A 23,048-nucleotide genomic window follows, 5' to 3' on the forward strand; every position below is an offset into this window, starting at 1 on the left:
TTCAGTTAAAAATTGTTAATACAGACTGGAGTTTATGTGTTTAGTGGTTGTTATTTAACGAATTTACCTCAAATTTTGTATTTCCCTGAGCTGTGACTGACACTGGTCTGTTATGATCAGTGATCCAGTTAAAAATTCAAATAAATAAGTCAATACATAAACACATATAAAAATAAGATCAATGCATTAGTTTTAAGATGTTATGCTTATTTTTTCATTTCTTGTATACAATTAACTGAAATTAATATTAAAAAATGTACACTCCGATTTGACATTGCTATCAGTGTGCGAGTTGTAAATCTTGCATTACCCATATGAATAATGTCTAAACAGCTATAGCTGCTAAAAACAATAGCTACTGTCTCAGTGTTTTCCATATCAATAAGTGGAGAAAAGAGATGTAGTTATTTACAGGGTTAAAGACAAGACCCATCCTTCCCAAAGGCAAACATACAAAACATCAGGAATTTGATTGGAATGTTTAGCAGTGAACAGTCTTTTACGGGATGGGGCCATTTAAGCTAGAAACTATGAGGAGTTCTGTAGCCAAGAGAAATTGAGTGGTGGTTAGGAGGAATCCTTGCTTAGTTCGGTGCTAGAAGAAAGTGTGTGTGTGTGTGTGTGGGGGGGGGGTCATGGTGTGGATCAGAGCACAGAGCAGGCAGAGTTTTATAGAAATGTAATCGTTTAGAATGAGTCTTGGGCAGCCTTTAAACATGCAGAATGTCCCACAGATAAGGCCATTTGAATGAGATGACTGTCTTTTTAAAATCTATGACACTGGCAACGATGGAGTGTCAGTTATGTTGGGCTGCTTGAAGTACTATTGTGGGTATTCTGGGTTGATAATTGCTGCTGCTTCTTCAGACAATGATGAAGTTCAGTTAGCTTATTCACCCAGGGCTACAGATGTGCCACGGCACTTTTTGTGTAGATGTTGGTTTCAAAATTAAAGAAATAAAGTGTTAGCTTGTCACTTTGTCGATTTTCAAGTGCCTGTTGAGTCTCTTGGAGTTAAAGATACTGGCCACAGTACAACTGAATCATTGGGCTTTGCTAGTTGGGAGAGAGATGACTGTTTTTTTTTTGTCCTCCTTTAGTGAGATGTGTGGGCAGGTAAAATCTCTGCTGAAAGCATTTACTACCGCCTGATTAGAGGAAGAAGCCATGAGAAAGGAAGAATAATAGATTAACTGACTGGAAGCATTAAATGAGTGCCTGGCTAATTATGCATAGACAGGTTACCATGCCATTAATGTCTGAAAGTATTGCAATGAAATGTTGCAGACAATGACTGTTTTAACAAATAAGCTAACCACTTAATATTTTTGTTCTCAAAGTCGCATGACTATAAGCTTTCGTAATTAAAGATATGCATGCCCTGTCTCCCTGATCTTAAATCAGGAGAGGTTTTATCTTCTTGTATCTTAAAATCTGTATCCTATTCTTAAAGTAGATGGCCCTACAGGAATTGTAAGCTCTAGCTAGATTTCTCAGTAGATTTGCAATGATGTCCTCTATCTTTGTATCAATGGCAGCTTTTGCCAAAATACAAGCAGCACTGATTTTTCATTTTAGGTTCTCCCTGAAAACAATAGGGGCTTATTACTTGGTTTATATAGTTTTAGTGTTATTCTGTGCCTAAAAGAGTACTTGCTTTTGCTATCTGTAAAGATTAGGGTCTCTTCTCTCTAGCTCCATGCAGACATTTTCTGTATACACCAGTAAGACAGAGAGGTGAAAATAATTGTGGGTGCAGGATGTGTGGATGGAATTGAGAGACTATAACGTAATATTTTCTAATATGAGAATACAGTGATGGGGACTGGAATACAGTGATGGAGACTGGAATACGAAGGTTGGAATACTCATATACATAAACATCACATGTTGACTAGCAATTTCCATGAAGTGTTTTGTGACTTTTATATGCCTGTTAGCTTCTGGATGGGAGTTATCAAGAAGTGAGTATGTCCTTTATTAAAATAATCTCCCATTATAGCCAATATATTGTTATTACTGAGGGACAAACTTTTAAGAAAAGCTGTAGTGAAAAAGGAGCCATATATGTTGGGGTCAGTTAAGTCCTCTCTTAGCATTTCATGTAGTCTCTATCCTCCCATATTTGTCATTGTGTGTTTTTAAAATCTATCCTAACCTACTACTAATTAAAATACCTCTTTTCCATGGTTTATCTCTTGGGGCCTTTCCAGTATGGAAAGATAGATATATAGTGTTCTAGCAGTTTAATTCTCTTTGTGTAATTTTTATTTTACATAGGATAGAAGAGCATGGCATTTAATGGGGAAATTTAAACTTCTGTAGTTTACCATTAAACACTTTGTGGTAATTCCTCAAAAAAAAAATTATTTTCAATTAAAATAACATTTACATAATATTTTTAAATATCATTTTAAACTAACTGTGGTAATTCAATAGTAACTATTAACAATAAAAATGTCAAAAAGAATGTACCAACTAAAAGAATGGTGATGGAATCTTCTTACTCTTTTCGCCTGTATAATTATACATTCACATAGGAAACTTTTTGTTAATGTATGTGAGATGGCTAACTCCTGACTGGGAGTCCTACTGGTTCATAGGTTTATAGGTGTGTACTAGGCTAATGGGCCTGGAGCCTATACAAGCCTTGCCCATAGAAGTGCCCTGGCATCCTGCCACCCAATGTTAGTTCCAAGTGCCTCTGTCATGTAGACCCACTGGAGTGATCCGCGGGGTGAGCTTTCTATTACCCATCCACTCATCAACATTTCTCCTGAAGAGAAACAGTGAGGTGCTCTGCTTGACATGTATGGGAGCAAGGGCAGTCTCTGGGTGAGGAACCTGTCCCTCCAGCATGTCCTGTTGATTGTCGTAATGATGTTGAGGTCTCTGGAGCATGTGGTATGGAGGGATTGAATTTCTTTAGATGTAGCATTTCTAACAGAGCTGGGTCACACGTGGCTTTGTAAATCAAGCAGAGATTGCCTCTAAGTAGGCGATATGAAACAGAGAATAGCTGGAGTATTTTGAGTCTGTCTGTGTAGGACATGTGTTTAATGCCTAGGATCCTCTTTGTGAAGTACTTCTGTGGCCTCTCCAGCTGTTGCAGGTGTCTAGTGAGGTACATGCCAAATGGGGAGTTATACTCGATGATTGGTCTAATGAGGGAAGAGTAGAGAGAGATGATGACCTCTTTCTTCCTGAACACAAAACCCTTGGTAATGAGATGTGCTACATAGAAGGACTTTCTGACCACAGTGACAATGTGGTGATTGAAGGAGTGGTTGCTGTCAACCTGCATCCCCAGATCTCTTATAACATCTTCAGTGTTTAGTGGGCTCCCATCAATGTGGTAATTAGTAGGAAATGAGTTTTTACCAAAGGGGATGACACATTTTTTGGCGTTAAGTTTAAGGCCATGGTTTCGACACCAGTAATTGGTCTCAGTGAGGCCTTTCTGTAGGATGTCTGCATCTTTTGAGGAGTTAATAATGGCTCCCAGCTTGCAGTGGTCTGTGAACTTGGTCAGCCAGAGTCCCTTTGTGTTGGCCTGGACGTTTGAGAAGTAGATGCTGAACAGGAGAGGATCCAGTACCGATCCCTGTGGAACTCCACTTGTGACTGGTCGGCAGTCTGACTTAGAACACACATTGTGAAAGTAGTGGACTCCATCTGTGAGCCAATTTGCAACCCAGGTAGTGATATAGGGGTTGATGCTTAGTTTGGTGAGTTTATCAATACTTCCTGAGTGAGGAATGGTATCTAAGGCCTTGGCCAGAGGCTGTATGCACTGCCTCACCTTCATCCACAGCCCTGGTGACTGACCCAAAGAAGTCAACCAGGTTGAGCAGGCATGATCTCCCTTTCACAAAGCCAAATTGCGTGGGGTCTAGAGTTTGGACATTTCTTATATATTTGTTAATCGGGTCCATGATGATGTGCTCCGTAGCTTTACATATCCGACTCGTCAGGCTAATGGGGCAATAATTCCTAGGGTCTGTTGTTGCTGGACAAAGTTTAGCTGTAATTTGAAGGAGAATCACAGTGGTACTGTTTTTTTTCCCTTCCTTTCTTGAACTTTGTTTTTTGTCATTTTCTTAAAAGACATGTTTGAAAAATAATATCCACAGGGTCTTTTGGTTTTGTAGCAGCTGACTGTTCAATATGACCCACAAAAGAGAACACTAAGTCTTTATCATAGTTCTCCATGTCCAGAAGTTCATCTTATTGATCAGTGCTGCAGTAGCCTTAGCTATATGGTTATATCCTACAAGTTGTAATGGCCAGCCAGCTTCCTAAGCTTCAGGGAATCTTCCACACACCAAAACTGTCAAGCAGCTCAGGCTAAGCTGACTAAAAGACATGTTTGGGCACAAAGCCCTTTAGAGCTTTACTGCTGTCAAGGACTACACTCCTCTGAGGATTTTCAGGATCGATAGCTTGTGCTTTCTTTTTCTGGGCAGATAAGTTAAATTCCATTTTCTTAAATTTATTGATTGTTGTTTTATTACCTTCTTCTTAAGGAAAGTTATTTTAAGGCAAGGAGTGTTGTGTTTTAATGGACAGTCTTTGAGACTGTAATGTACTTTTAAACAGAGCATTCATTTTTTTATCTGTTTAAAAGTAGTGTTACCTAACTAAAAATATATTTTCTGTGCAGAAATTGTGTTTATTTTTCCTTGGTGGAGCTATCTGTTGTGGATTGGTAGTTTTACTGCCATTTGCTACTTGTCTTCCCTGGGAAAGCGGCACCATTTTTGGCTTGATATGGAAGAAACTACTGGTCCCACAGTCCGTCTTTTTTCCAGCCACAAAAAAGAAACCGTTAAGCAAACACCATTTGCCACCTCAGCAGGCTAGCGATTTGCCTCCGACACAGGTGGATGACTTTGCTGTTGCCATTTGTTGCACCTCAGACCACTCATCTTTTAACCCAGATTCCTGTGGTATAGCACGTACAGTCAGAGGTTAGCCACATCCTCTGCAGCTGTTGGATTCCCCCTCAGTAGGCAAGGGAGAGACACACTTGGTCTTGGGAGAGGGGCAGGGAAAGTTTCACTGTTGTGCCAGAATGCTGTGCCCATCCCTGGGGAAGCAGCTGCTGCTGCCAAACATACCATGACTGGCCCCATGGTTCATGTCATAAAGAAACAGAAAACCATGCATGTATCTTCTCCTTAAATTTCTTGATACAGGAGTAGTTTACTGGGTCTGCCTTAGGGTTTAAATTAGGCTGTTGGTCCTTCTAGTAAAGTAGTTTCTGGTAAAATAAAGAGGAATTTCTCTTTTCCTGAAGAAATTCAAGATTCTGAATCAAAACGGAGATGGAGGGGCAAATTCAGGGTTTTTCTCAGATTCAGTCTCAGAGGAGATCTCCATTTTTGATTCTCCCTGTGGAGGTGTCATTTTCTCTGAAACTATTGCTAGCATGTCCTAGTGTTTTCAGTAGGAGAACACTGAGGTTTCTCAGTCCTTCTGAAAATACTTTGAGTTGTTAGAGAAGGATTTTCAAGAACCTGCACCCATTCCTCCTGTTCTGTTAGCTTCAGAAGATGTTTGTGTTACTGCCTGCAATTTTCCCATTAGCCAGCTGCCCCCAAAAAGGCAGATAGGATGTATTAAATTCCTCAGTTTTTTAAAATGTATACTTTACTTTATTCCCAAAACTGACCCAGCAGATATAGCCTTAGTTGATCCCACTGCTACTAAGCACTTAGTTAATTCTAATCCTTCTCTTTCTGATAAGAATGGTAACATTTTTGGTAGGTATGAGGAAAAAAGCCTGTGCCTCTGCAATTTTGTTTTTCAGAATTTTGAATTGTCAGGTTCATATGTTAAAGTTTGCTCTGATAAGTTATGAAGGATGTGTGAGTGTTTTAGCTGCAGATTCTTCTTGTGGGGAAAAAAATCTGCATTAAATAACTTAGTGCCTTCTATTGCATACGTCTCTTGTCATTGTTTGCAGTGTCTGCATGACTTTGTTGATACTTTTTCCAGGTCTATGGCCACTGCTACTGTTTTAAGGATGTTTGCATTGCTGCATTCTCGGAACCTTCCAGATGATGTAAACAAATTAGATAGTAAGTTATCCTTTGGATAAAGATGTACTGTTTGGTCCCTCTGCTACAGAGGTGATCAAAAAGAGTGATGAAAGGGGTAAACTGATCCAAGGAAGCTCTTAGATTTTTAGCTCTCCTTTTCTAAATTGTGCAAGGAATGTTCTTTCTCCTCTTCCTTTTTTGGCAGAAAACAGAATAAACAGTCTCAACAGAGTTTAGATAACCAGACTGAATTAAGAATAAATGGCAGGGGAGTTCCAATAAGAAGTCTGTAACCTCGAAAAACAAAGGACAGTTCATATATCTGAATGACTACTCAAGTAACCTTGTGACCCATTCCCACCCTGGCCCCCTTTTTATTCCAGAAAGTCTTAATCTCCATTTTCCGTTTGGCAACACATTGTTTCAGGCAAATGGGTTCTGAATATAATTGGCAATGGGAGGAAATTCCTCCTTTCCAGGGGTTATTCCTCTTCCTCCAGGTCAGACTCTTTGGCACTAGGAAAAAAAAAAAAAAAAAAAAAAGAGAGAAACTGCTTGGAGACCAGTTCTGGGGCTTTCTTTCCTAAACCTGTTTGTGATGGTGCAGAAATTCAAAACGATGGTATTTCAGAACCTGTTACCTCTACTCCCCCTTTCACGTTTCCTGGTAACACTAGAGTTATAAGATGCTTATCACATCCCTAGTCATCCAGACTTCAGACGTTCCTTAATGTTTTTAGGAGGTGTCCAACAGGTGGCCCTAGGGCCACAATCTGGCTCTCCAAAGAATTTTATCTGGCCAACGGTATGTCCTATAACAAACTGTTTTGAATGGGCACATACATGTTGGTAATATGGGGTCCCCCCAAAGCTTTCCAAGTATGGTAAGTGACCCCTAAATTGTATAAGTGGCCCCCTGAGTAAAAATATTGTGACACCCCTGTGATCTTAATTTTGTGTTAGACAAGCTAACATTGGCTCCATTTGAACCAGTTAATCTAGCTGACCTGAGGTTCTTAGCATGGAAAACAGTTTTGCTGATTGCTCTGACCTCTTTAAGAAGGGTATCTTGAGATACAAGCTCTTATGGTGAGTGTACCCTACCTCATTTTTCATAGAAACAGTGTTTCTTTGAGAACTAATCCTATTTTGCCTAAAGTGGTATCCAGGTTTATTTTAAACCAAACTATCCATCTCTTTGTTTTTTTTTTTTACTGAATCTCAAAAATAGGGAGAGAGGATACTCCATACTTTAGATGTCCACTGACAACTCAGCTACTATTTTGATAAAACTTTTATTTCTTGTGGAGGTAAGAAGAAGGGACAACCTGTGTCAAAACAGACTATTTCTAAATGATTGTCTAAGGCTATTACCTTTTATTATACCCACCATAACAAATCTATTCCAGGTAGGGCCACAGCCTTCTCTACTAGGGCCTGATTCTACATGGTCCTCTGTACATACTTTTCCAAAGCACTATAAGCTTGATTCCTTCCCTAGACCCAGATCAAGCTTTGCTTGGACCATTCTGCATGGGTTATTGGGCTCTTGTCCTTCCACTTTCCAAATGTAATAAGCTATGACATCTACCCAAGTATCTAAGGTTATTTGCAGCACTGGTCAATATGATGAACTTAGCGCAGTTGTGTAAGCTGAATTTACCATAACAGTAGATGTTTGAATTATCACTGCTGCAGTAGGCACTTCCTTCCTCCATTCCCCTTGTTTTTTTTGTCTGTTTTTTATGCCAAGGTGTGGACATTTATGGGTTTTTTTTTTCCCAACATAGTAATTTCAGGGCTCAGCCTCCCTCTTTCTGCTGGCAAAAAAGCTCTAAAGGGCTTTGTTTCCAAACTTGCCTTTTAGTCAGATCAGCTCAAGCTGCTTAACAGTTTGGGTGTGTGGAAGATGCCCTGAAGCTTTAGAAACTGGCCGGCCATATAACCGTGGCAGGATATAACCCACATAGCCAACGCTACTACAGCAGTGATCATTTGAACATCTACTGTTATGGTAAGTTCAGCTTACACAACTGTATTTTTGTCACCTACCTGTAAGGCTTGAAAATGGTTCTTGGAACTGTGTTGAACATGTGCCAAGGGAGTCCCTAGTGGGACTAACCTGGTCAACAAAAGATAAATAATAGTAAAAAAAAAAAATAAGATCAAACCCACAGTCTCATAACATGTAAATGATATTTTAAGTTCAGACTAATGGGATCTTCTCAATATGCTCACTATCAGAGAGTACTGTATACTCTGAAGTAAATTAAATTTCAACTTCAGTTTTATTTAAGGAGGTTCTCCACAAAACACTTTGTGCAGAGTAAAAGCAAATGTAGATTAATGAGCAATGGAATATGTAAAATTTCACATAACAAAAAGACTATAACAAACAGACTAGAAAATCAGTCATCATATACCATCTGACTCGTTATGCAACATTTTTTATTTATTTATTTAACATTTGTTGACCGGGTTCCACAGATCCTGTTTTCAGCGGAGGCCCGGGGAGAAATGCTCCAGATGCATGTCTTTACATGAAAAAACAAATATTTTTTAATTTTATAGTTATATTAAGTTTACGTGCTCTAAAGAAGCCAGCCACTGATGGTCACTTCCAAAGTCATTGAAACTGTAAATACCAGAGATGAGGTGCTTTATATGCAAAAGAATGAATACCAGCATTTTCAAGACACCCCTGTGTAACTACCAGCTGCTTCATTGTGGTCTAATGTAGAACCATACTTTTTCAGGTAAGCGGTAACTGTCATGTGTAGACAAGCACACCAACACCAAAACCTTAATGATGATCCTAGACTGACCTGGCAGCCTGTGTAGGCCATACTATACAGCAGTAATAAGTTAGAGAGCAGTTGACTCTACAAGAGAGAGAAATTTGTTTTTAATTTGCATAATTTACCTTATGACTTCATCAAGATATGTCAGTTTCCGTTTTTGGTCTTAGATAATTTTGTTTTGTTTTTCAAGGCTCCAGCAGAAATACTGCATTGGAAGGACACGTTGTTTTATTTATCATCACCTATAAAGTTACTAATAATAAGCTCTTAAAGTTGTTTGTACTTCCATGTGTAACACATAAATATCAAACAGACCTGAAGGGAAAAAAATCTTGCTCAAGTAGACTTCAAATTGAAATGCACTGTCTTAACTGTAACCATCTGTTTCCTGTGTAAACAGAATGACAGCCATAATAATACTTCCTAAGAGATACAGTCTGGCACAGACAGTACCTATGCAGGCACAGCTTCATTCCGAAATGAAATAAATGACTATTTTTGTGGCAGCAGCAGTATTATTTCATGGCAGACTTGGTCATCTTTTCAAGGACCTTAGGATCATTATGACTGTTAGTTGAACCTTTTCCTAGCTGGAATAAACCTTGTGTGGTGATAATCATGCAGCATGAATTCACTTTTAAATAAAATATCTGTTTTGTTTCAGGCATTGACTACTGCGTGAAGACAGTAACAGTGGACCATTGTAGAGTTGCTTTGCAGTTATGGGATACAGCAGGACAAGAAAGGTGAGGAAGAAATGTCCCATCACATTTATACAGATCAGTGAGAGGCAGTTCAGTTTTCTCTTCAAGAAAGTGGCTGTATGAGGAATATAGTAATCAGAAGAGGGTAATAATTAAGTCAGAAATTCTAATTATAAATACTTTTCTGCTCGAGGCATTTATAACTGCATATTATACAATGACCCCCCCCCCATTAATATTCCAAAATGTGCATGTTCATTGGCCAGCGTGCCCGTTGTAAATCCCACAATATACCAATGGAAAAAGGTCCGGTTGCCCGGACTTTTTTCCGTTGGTATAAAGTGCTCAAAACTTTTTTTTTAACAAAAAAAAAAAAAAAAAAAACGGAGCAACGAAGACTTTCTTTTCTCTGTTGCTTCCATTTCAATGCATTGATGTACTGGGTAGGCGTGGAACGCAACTTCCATATGCATGCTCAGTACATCAAAACAAGGAAGCAGTGTACCACACCCAGTAGAAGAACAGTAATGCGCCATTATACAAAGACATTATTTAAGAAAAGTAAGTATTTTTTTCTTAAATAATGTTATTGTATAATAGCAATAACCGAATCCATGGTTGTGGTATATTGTAATTTACCCACGGTTGGCTTTATTTAATCACTCAGGCTTCGCCCTTGTGATTAAACCACACCGACTGTGGGTAAATCTTGAATATACCACACCACATTGTCAGTTATTGCTTAAGCATTGTAATGTTTAATGTGACCATCATAACTGTTCAACCTTTTCTTACCAAAATGTGTTATACAGTGTGTAACAAAGTGTGCAGAAAATATAGTGCATGATCAAATCTGAAATGGAATGTAAACAACCCAAAAATGAAGTGCAGTATTGCTTTTAATAGTTACCAGTTACAGAATAATTATAAATTATTGTAAATTCATTCTTCAAATTTATCTCAGCACTGTAAAAGGTTACATCTCTCCATAGGATTTCTGAGGATGAAAATGAGTACTATACCTTGTGACACTTGTGAACTGTGGTGGCCATTTGATCCTATCATTTGCTCTTCAGTTCTGCTTCTATACACATCACATCCCAATGGCTTGTGCAGCTTATAAGCCTGAGCATTTCATACATAGGTTTGCACACAACAAAAGACAGTAGTCAGAGGATACCTAACATTAACACTGCAGTACAATGATATTTAAGGAAGTGAGGCACAACAGAGGCTTCATTAAAGACTGGAACTCACGGAGTGGTGATGACCAAAGTACAGTACTCATTCATCACTGCATCCCCATAAGTCTGTGTCATTTGCTGATGGGGGGTAGGTTTATCCTGCTCTCTATCCTCCAAGATGTTTGGAAGAAAACAGACTGATGAACACAGAAGGTTAGAACAAACCACTGTAGGTCTCCACTGAATATGTTCCTTACCCCTGATAGCATCCTTCCATGTCAGCTTGAGAGTCTGTTACTAGATGGGGGAATGAATTAAAGGTAAAGCATCCGGTGGAGCTGCTGTCACACCAAGACAGGATCACTTAGGACCGTGTGAAAAGCCACTCACAGCAGCAGTCATGGCACTGGAGTATCTCTATAATGAGACAGATTTCATATCCACCCAGCCATCCAACTACCCTTTTTCCCATTTAAGAACATGGGGTCGGAATGTCACTTCAACAGTGCCAGTCATCTAGTGCAAAGGTTTACACTGCTGGGTGGCTAGATTTCAGATATAAGGCTGTAATTATTCTACTGGTCAGAGCCTTGATGAGACATCACATGAACTGCTTGCTTTTTTGCAGGCCATACAAAAGAGGTGGTGTTACGCAATTGACAGGTGTTCAAAGCAGGTCAGTGTGATAAGTGGTACAGAAGGTAGAGAAATTAAGAGTAAAGAACTGATACTTTTTCCCTTTGAAGACCAGGAGACATAAAGGGAGCATGATAGTTGGAGATATGAAGAAAGCAGAAAGCTCAGAGAGAGAGAGAGAGAGAGAGAGAGAGAGTGAGGGAAACCTGGACAGTTAGTTGTTTGAAGGAACAAACTACTTCTAGGTCTGAGAAAATTCTTCTTCATGGAGAAGGTGGGACATAAATGGAAAAGACAATGCAATGAGTACTAGAAAAAGAAACTATAGATGCGTCTGAGAGAGCATGGGACAAAGAAAAAAGAAAAAGAGGAGGAGGGTAAAGAGACATAAAATCCAGAATGCATTAAATTAATAGGCTAGATACGTGAAAGGTTTTCTAAAAAAAAGACAAAATAAGATGTGATGTCATTAAGAACCATGTTGTGCCCATGTGCAGTGAGTTGATTAGTGTAAATTTATCACCGAGTCTGAAAAAATAACTAGTTCTTTCTTTTACTGTAGCAGTGTTTTGTAAATACAGTGCTTTGGGCTATAGTTATCGGTGGTAATAGTCAATATTTTAGAGTGGTTGTAGCAAATTCTTTTGTATGATGGGTTTATTTACCTCTGAAACATTTCTTCTAAGAAAAAATTCAAATGACATCTCCTTTCAAAGAAGCTGTTATTACCTTTTTAAGCAAGTCAGTGTCTTTAGTTTCCTGCACTTTTAAGCAGTGATTTGTAGTTGTGCAGCACCCTAGGTAATGCTTCAAGGGACTCTGTAGACAATGCCATAGCCAGTGTGAATCAGAGAGCAGCCACCCTAAGTGTTTTGGGGTACAAACGGCAGATTGCAATTCATCTTAAGTGAAATACCTTTAGTGCTTCTTGTGTGGCTTAAACTGTAGTAACCGCTTGTTACAGATATAGCAAGCAGTTTGCTGTAGTTTAAAAAGTACAGAAGAGTTTTGTTTATTTTATTAATTTTTTTTCACTCCTTAAGACTGGGGAGCATAGATGGGGAAGAACAAATCTGGCTTGATTAGGAACATACTTTTCTTTTTCCTCCTCAACTTAAAGTTGGGGGGGCAGGCCCAAGATCTGGGGATGGCATGATGTCCCAGAAAAGCTAGCTACACCTCTGCCTGCAGAGAATGTGCCATATGTTACCCATAGCGTGATAGCATGTAATACTATTTTTCTTGTCCCTAAACTTTATTCTATTATTTAGGTATGTTACATTTTTGTTAACTGCGTATATTTAACAACCTGTTGCTTCAGCAAGAGAAGTACTGTGTATAGCCTATAATACAAAATAGTATAATCTTTTTAAGTATGCCTAAAACCATTTGTCTGACCAACTGCAGGTCTCTATCATTACATAGAGGTGATGAATGATGTCCAGAATCACCACTCACAGGTCATCAGTCCCAGAGTTTATTGTGATGTTATCCAACAGTACTACACATTTTTTTTATTTTCTTTACTTTTATGTCTTTAAAATTCTGTAAATGTCAGGGCTCTTTCTACAGTGCTGAACTTTAAAAGGTATGGCAATATAACTTTGGCAGTAGCTCTACCTTTGACATAGACGTTCCTCCCATAATTCTCTACTGCAGCAGATGTTTGTGTCATTAGCAATGAGGATAACGTGTTCTCCCAGGTGTGTTAGACTCGAGTAAACAGACTAGTTCTGGATCCAGGAGTAACCCCCCTGCATTACTCCATTTGTTTCTACCCTTATTCCTAATGTACTCCCTCTGAACACAGCCTCCTTTGATTTTTCCAACCCTTTGACCTCAGGAAGTGTTCTTTCAGGCAACAATTAGTGATTTTGTTGTTATATCACTTGAACTCTCCTCCTGGAAGCTAACTTGAGCAACTGTATCATTGTGTGGGCATTCTATGCCCTCAGCTGGCATATGCATGCTCCCACAAACGTGTCTACAAAGACTAGCATCACTGACTTTGAGCATACCCCCCTCCCCACAACTACTGTTATCATGCAAGCCTCTGCTTGCATGAGAGCAATTTGACCAACTGGAAATAACATTTCCCCTTCCCACAAATAGATGAGTTAGTGTGAGATATTCATCTTTATCTACCCCATCTACCCATACCTGGCTCTTCCAATCCGTAAGCCACTAGATATCTCTCATCACCCCTTTCATACTCAAGGCTTCATCCTTGTATTTCACAGAGCCAGTAGTGCTTCATTCTTGTTTCTACTCCCTCCCCCCATCCTGTAGTTTTCCAGTTTGCCACCTGTGTGGCACTGATTCAGAGATCTTAGTAAAGACATGCCCGATCACATTTGGTGGATCTCCTTCTGATAAAATTTTATGTGTTGGTTAGAGAAGAATTTATGAGTACTGAATGGCATCTTCTTCTTTCTTGGAACCCATATTATCCATGCCGGTTGCTGTTTTGAGAAATGGTGTCCTCCAGAAAAGCAACAGCTTTCCCTTAGGATTCTCTTGATGACAATCCCTGACACTTCTGTTTTGTTAATAGGCTTGTAATTCCTTGAATTTTTCCTACTGTTCCACCTTCATCCCTGTGATGACCCACCACTGGACCAGCAATCAAAGAGCCTCAGTCCTCACCACTGGCACCAGTGGGGGATGTACACTGGGAGGACAACAGGTACACACACTATTCCAGATGCAGCTCTCTGCATCAAGTGCAATTTCTCATAAGAGTGCACAGAAACCAGTCAGTTTGAGGCTGGTTTCTCCCTCTTTCTTCAGATCCGCAGTAAGACTCCCCATTGGCACAGCTATAGAGTTGAGATCTCAGCTGAGTGGCAAAGCTATGACCTCCAGCACCCTCTCTGTCCAGTCACTGCTTCTTGTTCCTGCCCAAGCAGCGCACACACACACACACACACACACACACACACACACACACACACGCACGCACACACACCTGGGAGAAGCTGGCACAAGTTTACAAGCTATGCACCCTTTGCCGAAACTATAAGGTTATCATTGCCACCAGCCAACTCCTTATCAGCTACTTCAGGGCCCTTAACAAAAGGTGTCCATTATTACTGTGTAATATTTATATTAATGCAAATGGTAGTTTGACCAAGAGCAAAGCTATTAGGAATGGCCCACACAGTGTCACCAAATAAATATGCAAATACTCTCATAGGTTGGTACTGGGCTATCTGCCCGAAGGCATATATTAGCCCAGCCACGTTGTGCGGTATTCACCGCCCCTTTAGTAGTCCCCTAGACCCTTGTACTAGCAGCTAGTACCCTTGGCCCCTATCTAGTAGTACTGTTGGTGTGATCCCCGGTGTGAACTTTCTCTCATAACGTAAATATCTCTAGACAGATCAGCCACAATGAAATGTTTAAATATATTTAATAATAAATAATAAAAGAACAAGACAATACTAAATATATATTTACAGAGACATCAGAGTTCAAAATCACATGAAATATTTAAAACACCATTGCAGGACAGTGTCAAATAAAGAAAAATACCTAAACTAAACTTTGCTATATTCCTGACTATATCTAAGAGAGTTATACTGTTCCCTAGATACTTACTTCATCAGAGCAAGGCAAATTTGTGGTGAATGGGTCTTCTTGTTGCCAGGTCCAAGACAGAATGTAGAATGCATTGTCTCTCTAATATTACTGCTGGGATAGCTTGCAGAATGACATCATTTTTTGTCATCTTGACTCTATCCCGGGTGAAACCCTCTTTGCTGGAAGCTGGCAGTATTTAGCATCTACCTGTGAAAATACATAGACCTCAGATTTTTTGCAGATACTTGAAGTCCTAAAACAATTACATTCCTTCACATTTCAAGAACAGTAACTTATTTCACCCTAGAGACAATACACAAAGCTTCCTAGTTTTAGACACTGTGTCTCCTTGCTGCATTTTAAAGTGAAAGATCATCCCCGGGATTCAAGAAGCTCGGCGCAAGTACGGTTTTAGCCTTGTGCTGAGCATCCTCACTACGCAGTGCCATATGACTATGTATGATGGCATGCCGCCGCACCCTCGATGTGCAGGGGGTGTGTACAAGTGCTCTACAGAGGTGTAAACATGCCCCGACAGTTGCAAAACCTACTATGCCTACTAGTAGAGCCCGCCTCTAATAGTAAGTCAGTAATTCAGTGTCCGTGGATACCGAAATGTATGCTAAGCAATTTTATTTCACTGTTTCTGGACACTCTTGTATGAAGTAGTAAACACACAAGCACATAGTGGAATGTTGAGCTCTGTCCCTAGAACTTTCACAAGTAGAGTCCCCGTGTCCCTATTATACATTTGAATTGCTGCAATATCGAAGGTGTAAGCAAAGCGCAGCGTGTTTGTACATTGCTGCCCTCCACCGAGCGTAGCTTACACATCAAATTCAGTCAAATAGAGAAAAACATGCGGAATTGACGTAAATGTCAATAGTGTAGTGTTTAGAGCATCCGCCTAATGAACAGACATTCACGGTTCGAGCCCAACAATAGCACATATCATTTCCCATGTGGAATGAATGTCATTTTGCTGTAAAACTGACATAAGAGTATCGCATGAGATATTTAACTTAAATATCATTCAAGCAAAGTGGCACTGTCATAATGAATAAGGCACTAGTAAGCAGGTGTAAGCCCAAATAAGCAGCAGTAAACACATATAAGTACCAGTAAGCAAGTCTAAGTGCACTTGCGCGGGTCTAAGCAGTGCCCAGCATAGGAAATGTATATAAGTATGTACAGATATGTGTGTGTGTGTGTGTGTGTGTGTGTGTGTGTGTGTGTGTGTGTGTGTGTGTGTGTGTGTGTGTGTATATATATATATATATATATATATATATATATATATATATATATATATATATATATATATATATATATGAAGAAAGAATGACGTAACAATAAAGCATACAAAAGGAATGAGAAGGGAAACAGCAAGCCCAGTATTATATAGCGCTGTCAGCGTATGTCATATCAAGCTGGGCAGGAGTGAGCAAAGCACTGCTAGTCACACCACAGGCAGGATATTACCAGTGGGAGTAACATTGTTGATCTGCTAAGCCTACTTTACACACACAGGGTAGTCCCTGGTGGGACTTCCCAAAAATTGATAGGTTATTTGGCCATCCGACCAGTACACAAGCAAGGGCAGGTATGTTCAAGGATTAAATGGTGGGAGATCCTGAGAATACATGGGTTGGGACAACATACGTGTAGGGCCCCTAACGCTCAGGCGAGGGCAATGTGTGGAGGTGTGTTATGGCTGTGATAACAACTGGACAATGGATTGTCTCTGTGTATGTTGAACTCGGGTGGGGTGGAGGAACTATAGGTATGAAATTATGGAGCCAGGCGTGCCAGGGTTGGATGGGCTGGTTCTGATTGGACCACACCGTGGAGTTCAGCGAGTTTATTATAAGTTTATATGCATACACATATGCAGACATCATTATGTAGAAGTACATTCTCTGTAACACATTCATTCCATTTGCAGACATGAATAACATGAATGTGCCTTACAAACCTCAACAGTAGATAGAATAATAGGCTGTGCATAAGAGGGAAGGGACGAAACTGCTAAAACGCAGAATACAATGTCTGAAGTCAGTGCTGTGCTGAAAAACATCAAATGTGAGGACTTTCCCACACATGGAATCATTCCTGTGATCTGCCTGCTACTGCAACGCCAATTACTAAACCAGTCTATTTGTAAAAGAAATACGCCGAACACAAACATAATAACGCTCTCATGTGTAACGTGTGCATTACCACATAGTCATACTTAATTTATTGTAGTGTCATGTTAACGGGAGTAAGATGTAATGAAGTATAGAGTCTAATCTTGACATGCATGTCCCATGTGGGACAACCCAAAAATTGCGAATAGTGTACTTTTGGTCGCTCATGTCACCAATGTTTGTGGACTAAAAGTTTGGGAGTTCTGAGGATACGTGAAGTGAGTCAACCAATGGGATGTGTCTATAGGAGTAGGGAGTGGCCAATGTGTAGTGATGTGGATGCACCACGAATCCAACTGGAGAATGGATGACTGCAGTGTTAGGGAGGCGTTGTGGTGTGTGTTTGGGGAACCAGGAGCCATGGGTGTATGGGTATATATGCAAATGAAGCAGCACAGCAATAGTGTATTGGTTAGAGCAACCGCCTAACGAACAGACATTCCCATACCGAATCCCACTGCATCACATACCATTTACCATTGGTAATCTGTACATGAACATATTGCGACATCTGTCCACTGTATAACCTGCAAAATAATTAAAAGTTAACTGGAGGGAAGTGTCAGTGTCATAATGAATAAGGCACTAGTAAGCAGGTTTAAGCATGTATAAACACCAGTAAGCGTGTGTAAGTCCGTTTGCGCGGAGTATGCATTGCTTTATACACACACACACACACACACACGTATAATATATAGTTGCAGACATATACATATACGTGTGTGTGTGTGTGTGTGTGTGTGTGTGTGTGTGTGTGTGTATATGTATGTGTATATATATATATATATATATATATATATATAATGTGTGTGTGTGCACGTAGCTATACACAGATATACAGCTATTTTAGGAAACAGCACACAAGAATGACATATGTTCACAGGCTATGCCAATGGAAGTGAGGGGCCCAAGCAAGAAACATGAAACATGTAGCATGACAATGTAAATAGTCCAATGCTCCCCAGACCACAGGCACAATACAACCGGGGTGGGTACACAGTGCACACATGAAATCTAATCTTGTAACATTTTGGGACACCCCAAAAATTGCCAAGACCAAAAGAAGGTGATACACCGACCATTCTGGCTGAGGTGTATACATACCTGAATACAAGGGTGGGAAAGCCTGATGACCCATGGGTCGGAAAGGTGGTGAATTACACGTAATGAATAATGACAACAATTAAGGATTATAAACATCATTTACCTGAGAAAATGTGTATGAATTCATATGCTCTGAGTCTGTCAATGTGTCAGGTTTAATAGCACTAATAATTTAAATGTGACCCTGATGTTGTTATGACGTGTCCCTGATTCAGTTGGTATTTTCCCCAGTTGTATGAGAGCTCTGATGGGGACAGAAAGCACATATTCTACTGTCAGCTTTAGAAAGATGATAGAATATTAGGTATGCAGTAGCATGACTCGGCTGAAGGATATGGGTTCCAAAACCCAATTACTTGTTTGTATTGAAGAGTGTCAGTTCCCATGTATTAGCCAGACAGGTGCAGATTGTAAGAGGAACACACCAATAATATGAATCAAACTTTGGACAGGCCGCGGATTCCGTACAGTCGAACGGCATGCTTTCGCCTAATGGGCAGCCATTCCCGATACTGTAGGCATGTAATCCGATGTAATAGGCATCACAAAGTAATATCGTAGTCCTAACCCCCACCCAGGGGTGTGAGTGTCAGATGCAAACACCAAATGCAGTGTAAGCCTGTTTGGCTGCCAGTATACGAGTATTACACTGGTGAAGCAATGTAGAGGCTGAGTGTAAGAAACTGCAACCGGAGGTTAGCATTGCTTAGCTCCATGCAAACCCATACACACCCAATCACAACTGCTTTAATGTGCCTTAATCACTCCGTATCCAACGGCCTTGTTCTGCCCAGCAACAAAATAAATGGCCTCTGCAAGGCTCGAAACCAGGACCCTGCACACACAGCTATTGTAATTTACCACTAAGCCATGGCAGATGTACAGACATTGGATCTTATCACAAACATATCATCCAGCACAGTCATTCAACAGTATAGGAAATGTATTCCATCATGTAGATGTATGTGTGTGTGTTTATGTCCAGATATAGATACGTCCATATATATAGATATATCAGGAACATCCCATGTGACAACAAAGCATTACAAAGGAATGACAAGGGAAACCCCAGCAACGCCTGTATTATGTAGTGATGTTGTCCTATGTAATATCAAGACTTCCTCAGACAGACATGTCTCATTAATACACGCAAACATTTGTACATTGGCCAAATACATCACTCTGCATTTTATTTACATTAACACAGTTCTGTCCAATCATTATGTGATAACAATACTCTTGCAAGGTGCTGTGTGTGACTTCATCATCATGAAAAAGGTAAATGGGGTAACCATAGAAAGACCGGTAGTGTTGTGTGTACAATGGGGTCATCTGCATCACGTGTACCTGGAACCTTTAGGCGTCATGTGCATACCAGGATTGTGTGCCTGAGACAGGAGTGAGGACAACTGGAGTATGTTGTGATGCATATTAAAAGGGTTACATGTATCCAGTGGACACATGTGTAAAATGGACAGCTATGTATGGGGCAAATGTTCTAGGAACCGATTGGCCTTTTGTTTCTGTAGGGTGAGAGTGGGATTTGGGGGAAGGAGAGTAGGTATGCTCGTGGAGGATAGGTAGGGTAGGATGACCGACAAGACAGCATACAGGAACAGTATATGACACGTGAGGGGATGCAACTTGGACGGGGAGGGGTGTTTGGCAGTCATAAGCCCATGAGTCCCTAGATGGAAACAGTGGGATGGAGGTCCCCAGCCATGGACAGCCACCACTGCACCAAAACAGTCACAAAGGTGGCAGTGCTGGAGGCTGTCTAGGAGGGGCAGGCTCACCCTGTAAATGTGAAACTCTGCCCTTGAGCTGGCGTATTTGGCCTCAAAACCCCTTATTGAGCCCCCCTATACACCACTTCCAGGACTGTACGACAGAGGACATGTTCCTGTCTGGACCTGCTCCCAGGGGGGACAAACCCCATCCTCAGTGGCGGTTCTACCAGAAGGTTGTGCAGAGCCGGCAGAGGTGGAGGTCCAAGGCTGGGCCCCAGATATGCTGATGCCCGGTGCCATGGCCAGCTGAAGTGGGATAGGAGGTTCTGCTGGGACCTCCAATCCCGTACAGCCTATGGTGTTGCAGTTTAAACACAGATATGGCTTAGTAATAGTCAACAGCATTCAGGATTACTTATAACAGCATGCATAGATATGACCATCAACCCAACACAACAGATGGTATACATTTGCAGAGGGAGCACAACACAAGCATATATACTGCATGACATCTGTACAAAGTGTAGAAGACTTGTGACTGCAGCAATGAACAGTGGGCCATTCTTGGCATATCACGGAAAACCCCAGACAGTGTCTGTCATACCACTGTTTCATGTGACATATGCCCAATCAGGGATGCGATGGCAGTAACTCATCACTATCACCATGTACTGACGGAAATCCTCACACTATGCTCCTGCAGTTCACAGATGTGTGTTCAGTAAGTAATACAGGAAACAAATGGTTCCACACACTGACCACTCCACAGATGATCCTACAGATGGGGTCCCCTCACAAACAGAGCACTGTCTTGTCAGTTTTAAAACATGCAGAATAGCCATTACCACACACAACTTGTTAAACAGGCAGTAGTCTCAATTAAGCATAGCCACACTTGCATGCTGTAGTCATGTCTGGCACATCACCCTCCTGTCTTTAGGCTATTTCCCACTGTATATGTTTGAGGAACATCCAGATATCATATGTGATGCCGTTTACCAAACACCAGATCCAGGTACCACTTACAGTGATTTTCATGGGCAAACACCAACATAATGTTCCTAGATATTGTACTGTGTTCCCATGCGATTGGCTATGGGAACATCATCACAGCTGTTCCACATGCAATCAGCTAGAGGAGGAATGCAATAGGTGCAGAGGCCATCACCTAATCATGACCATCACTTACAAAACACAAGCTGCTGCTGAGCAGGTGTACAACTCCACATCCACCAGGGAGTGTGTGGGAGGGACAGACAGAGGCAAAGTACATCAGAAAAGGGCTTGGAGACTAAAACCTAAGCATCATCTATCACACACCTACCAGTACACTGGTTCATACCCCTGACAGACTAGTCATTACTATTACAAGTGCATGCAGTTACTCCATGTGCCACAAAGCTGACATATTGGTGTGCTGTAAGAACATATGTGTGTGATGGTGAGCAACATTTGCAACAGCGATATAGTAGACATACATTAGGTGTAGCACACGCAGCTGTCCACATGAACGGATGTCATTGTCAACACAACCACACTCTCTAATGGACTCTCACTGACACACTTTTCCAGGCCCACAAATACACTTCCTAAGTACTTAGTTTGCCACACTGCAGTAATGCACAGGTACTGCATGCACCACAGGGGATATCCGGAGGTTCTATGGGCTAGGGCATGTGAACGTGTTTGACATCAGTCGGTATGCCAATGGGAGTTATACTGGGTGTGACTGTGGTTGGGAGCATCATACCCAACATGCAGACATAAGGTGCCAGTACTGACATGCATGTGTGCATTGCTTCATGGGTGTGTAGTGGTTGGCTGTGCAAGATGGCTGTACAAGGCCGGGTGAGGGGTAATCCTTAGCATCATGCCACCCGACAATGGTGTGCAGTGTGGTACAGGGGTGTAATGTCTGCAATGTCCCACACAGATGGGTATTGTATGAACTGTGCTGACATCCTGGTAACCATTGTATATGGCCATATCTTTGCAATTCATGCCATGTCTGTGTTTGATAGTCCTTGACATGGACATTGCCTGGTATGTACATGTCCCACAATAATGTACAGTAACATGTACAAGTGTACCTGGTTTGGCTGGCACATGTTGTGTACACAGACTGTTATCCTCAGATATGCAAATACTGACCTGGTGTGGCAGGACCTGCTTAGACTGTTATCCTCAGATATGCAAATACTGACCTGGTGTGGCAGGACCTGCTTATACTGTTATCCTCAGATATGCCAATACTGACCTGGTGTGGCAGGACCTGCTTATACTGTTATCCTCAGATATGCCAATACTGACCTGGTGTGGCAGGACCTGCTTATAGACAGCAGGTTGACCCTGCACCTGCATTGATAGCATGATACAAGTATTCCCTGGTGTCAGTGGCATTGGTCCATACAGGGCATATGTGTAAGGCATTGTATGGCCTCTGTGGATCACATTTGATGTTGCAGTCATCTAGTGGGGAACATAGTGAAGACACATTGTCTGCAATTATCTGCCTGTTTTACTGCTTTACAGGGTGCCATGCCCTCTGCAGCCCACTGCAATCACACCATGCCTACTATCTGTCATGTACTAGCAACATAGTGGGATATTCTAGGCAAGTGTGTATGACACGTGGGTTCAGAACGTATTCCGGGTAATAGTAGGGTTGCATACTTTGTTCACCAGGCCATTTGCCAGGATGTAGGGGTATGGCTTGCCAACACAGTCCCTTGGCTGACTGACCTTTGTACTCCTCATGAGGTGGACATTGTTGTGACATATAATATGGACACCATATAGGAAAACTACAAAATCCGCTCCCCAACATGTCCAGTGGTTAGACACTCACAGCCACCTCCACACAGACTCTGACTGTCAAACACACACAAACCTGCCATGTTTTGGAATAGAACCCCTACCTTACTAGTGTATTACACTACAGCATTACGCAGTTACAGCATGCGCTATGGAGATTACTGGGTTACAGCAGTCCCAGAGGTGTATTACTAGGTGGGTGACAACAGCAGGATTGCCAAAGGTGGTTATGTGAATTGTAAAGAGTGTGCATACTCTAA

General features: G+C 41.0%; 1 protein-coding gene across 3 annotated transcripts in view; it reads left to right on the forward strand.

The window, feature by feature from the left end:
- CRACR2A (calcium release activated channel regulator 2A) overlaps window positions 1–23,048 on the forward strand; it is a 1,193,169-nt gene that overhangs the window by 1,023,858 nt on the left and 146,263 nt on the right. For all 3 annotated transcript variants that reach the window (XM_044087573.1, XM_044087571.1, XM_044087572.1), the window contains exon 15: window positions 9,510–9,591. In XM_044087573.1, coding sequence (XP_043943508.1) covers window positions 9,510–9,591 — 82 coding nt within the window. The remainder of the gene's footprint in view (window positions 1–9,509; window positions 9,592–23,048) is intronic.

The sequence above is a fragment of the Protopterus annectens genome, chromosome 11.part0, assembly GCF_019279795.1.
Source record: "Protopterus annectens isolate FY-2018-M chromosome 11.part0, PAN1.0, whole genome shotgun sequence".
NCBI lineage: Eukaryota > Metazoa > Chordata > Ceratodontiformes > Protopteridae > Protopterus > Protopterus annectens.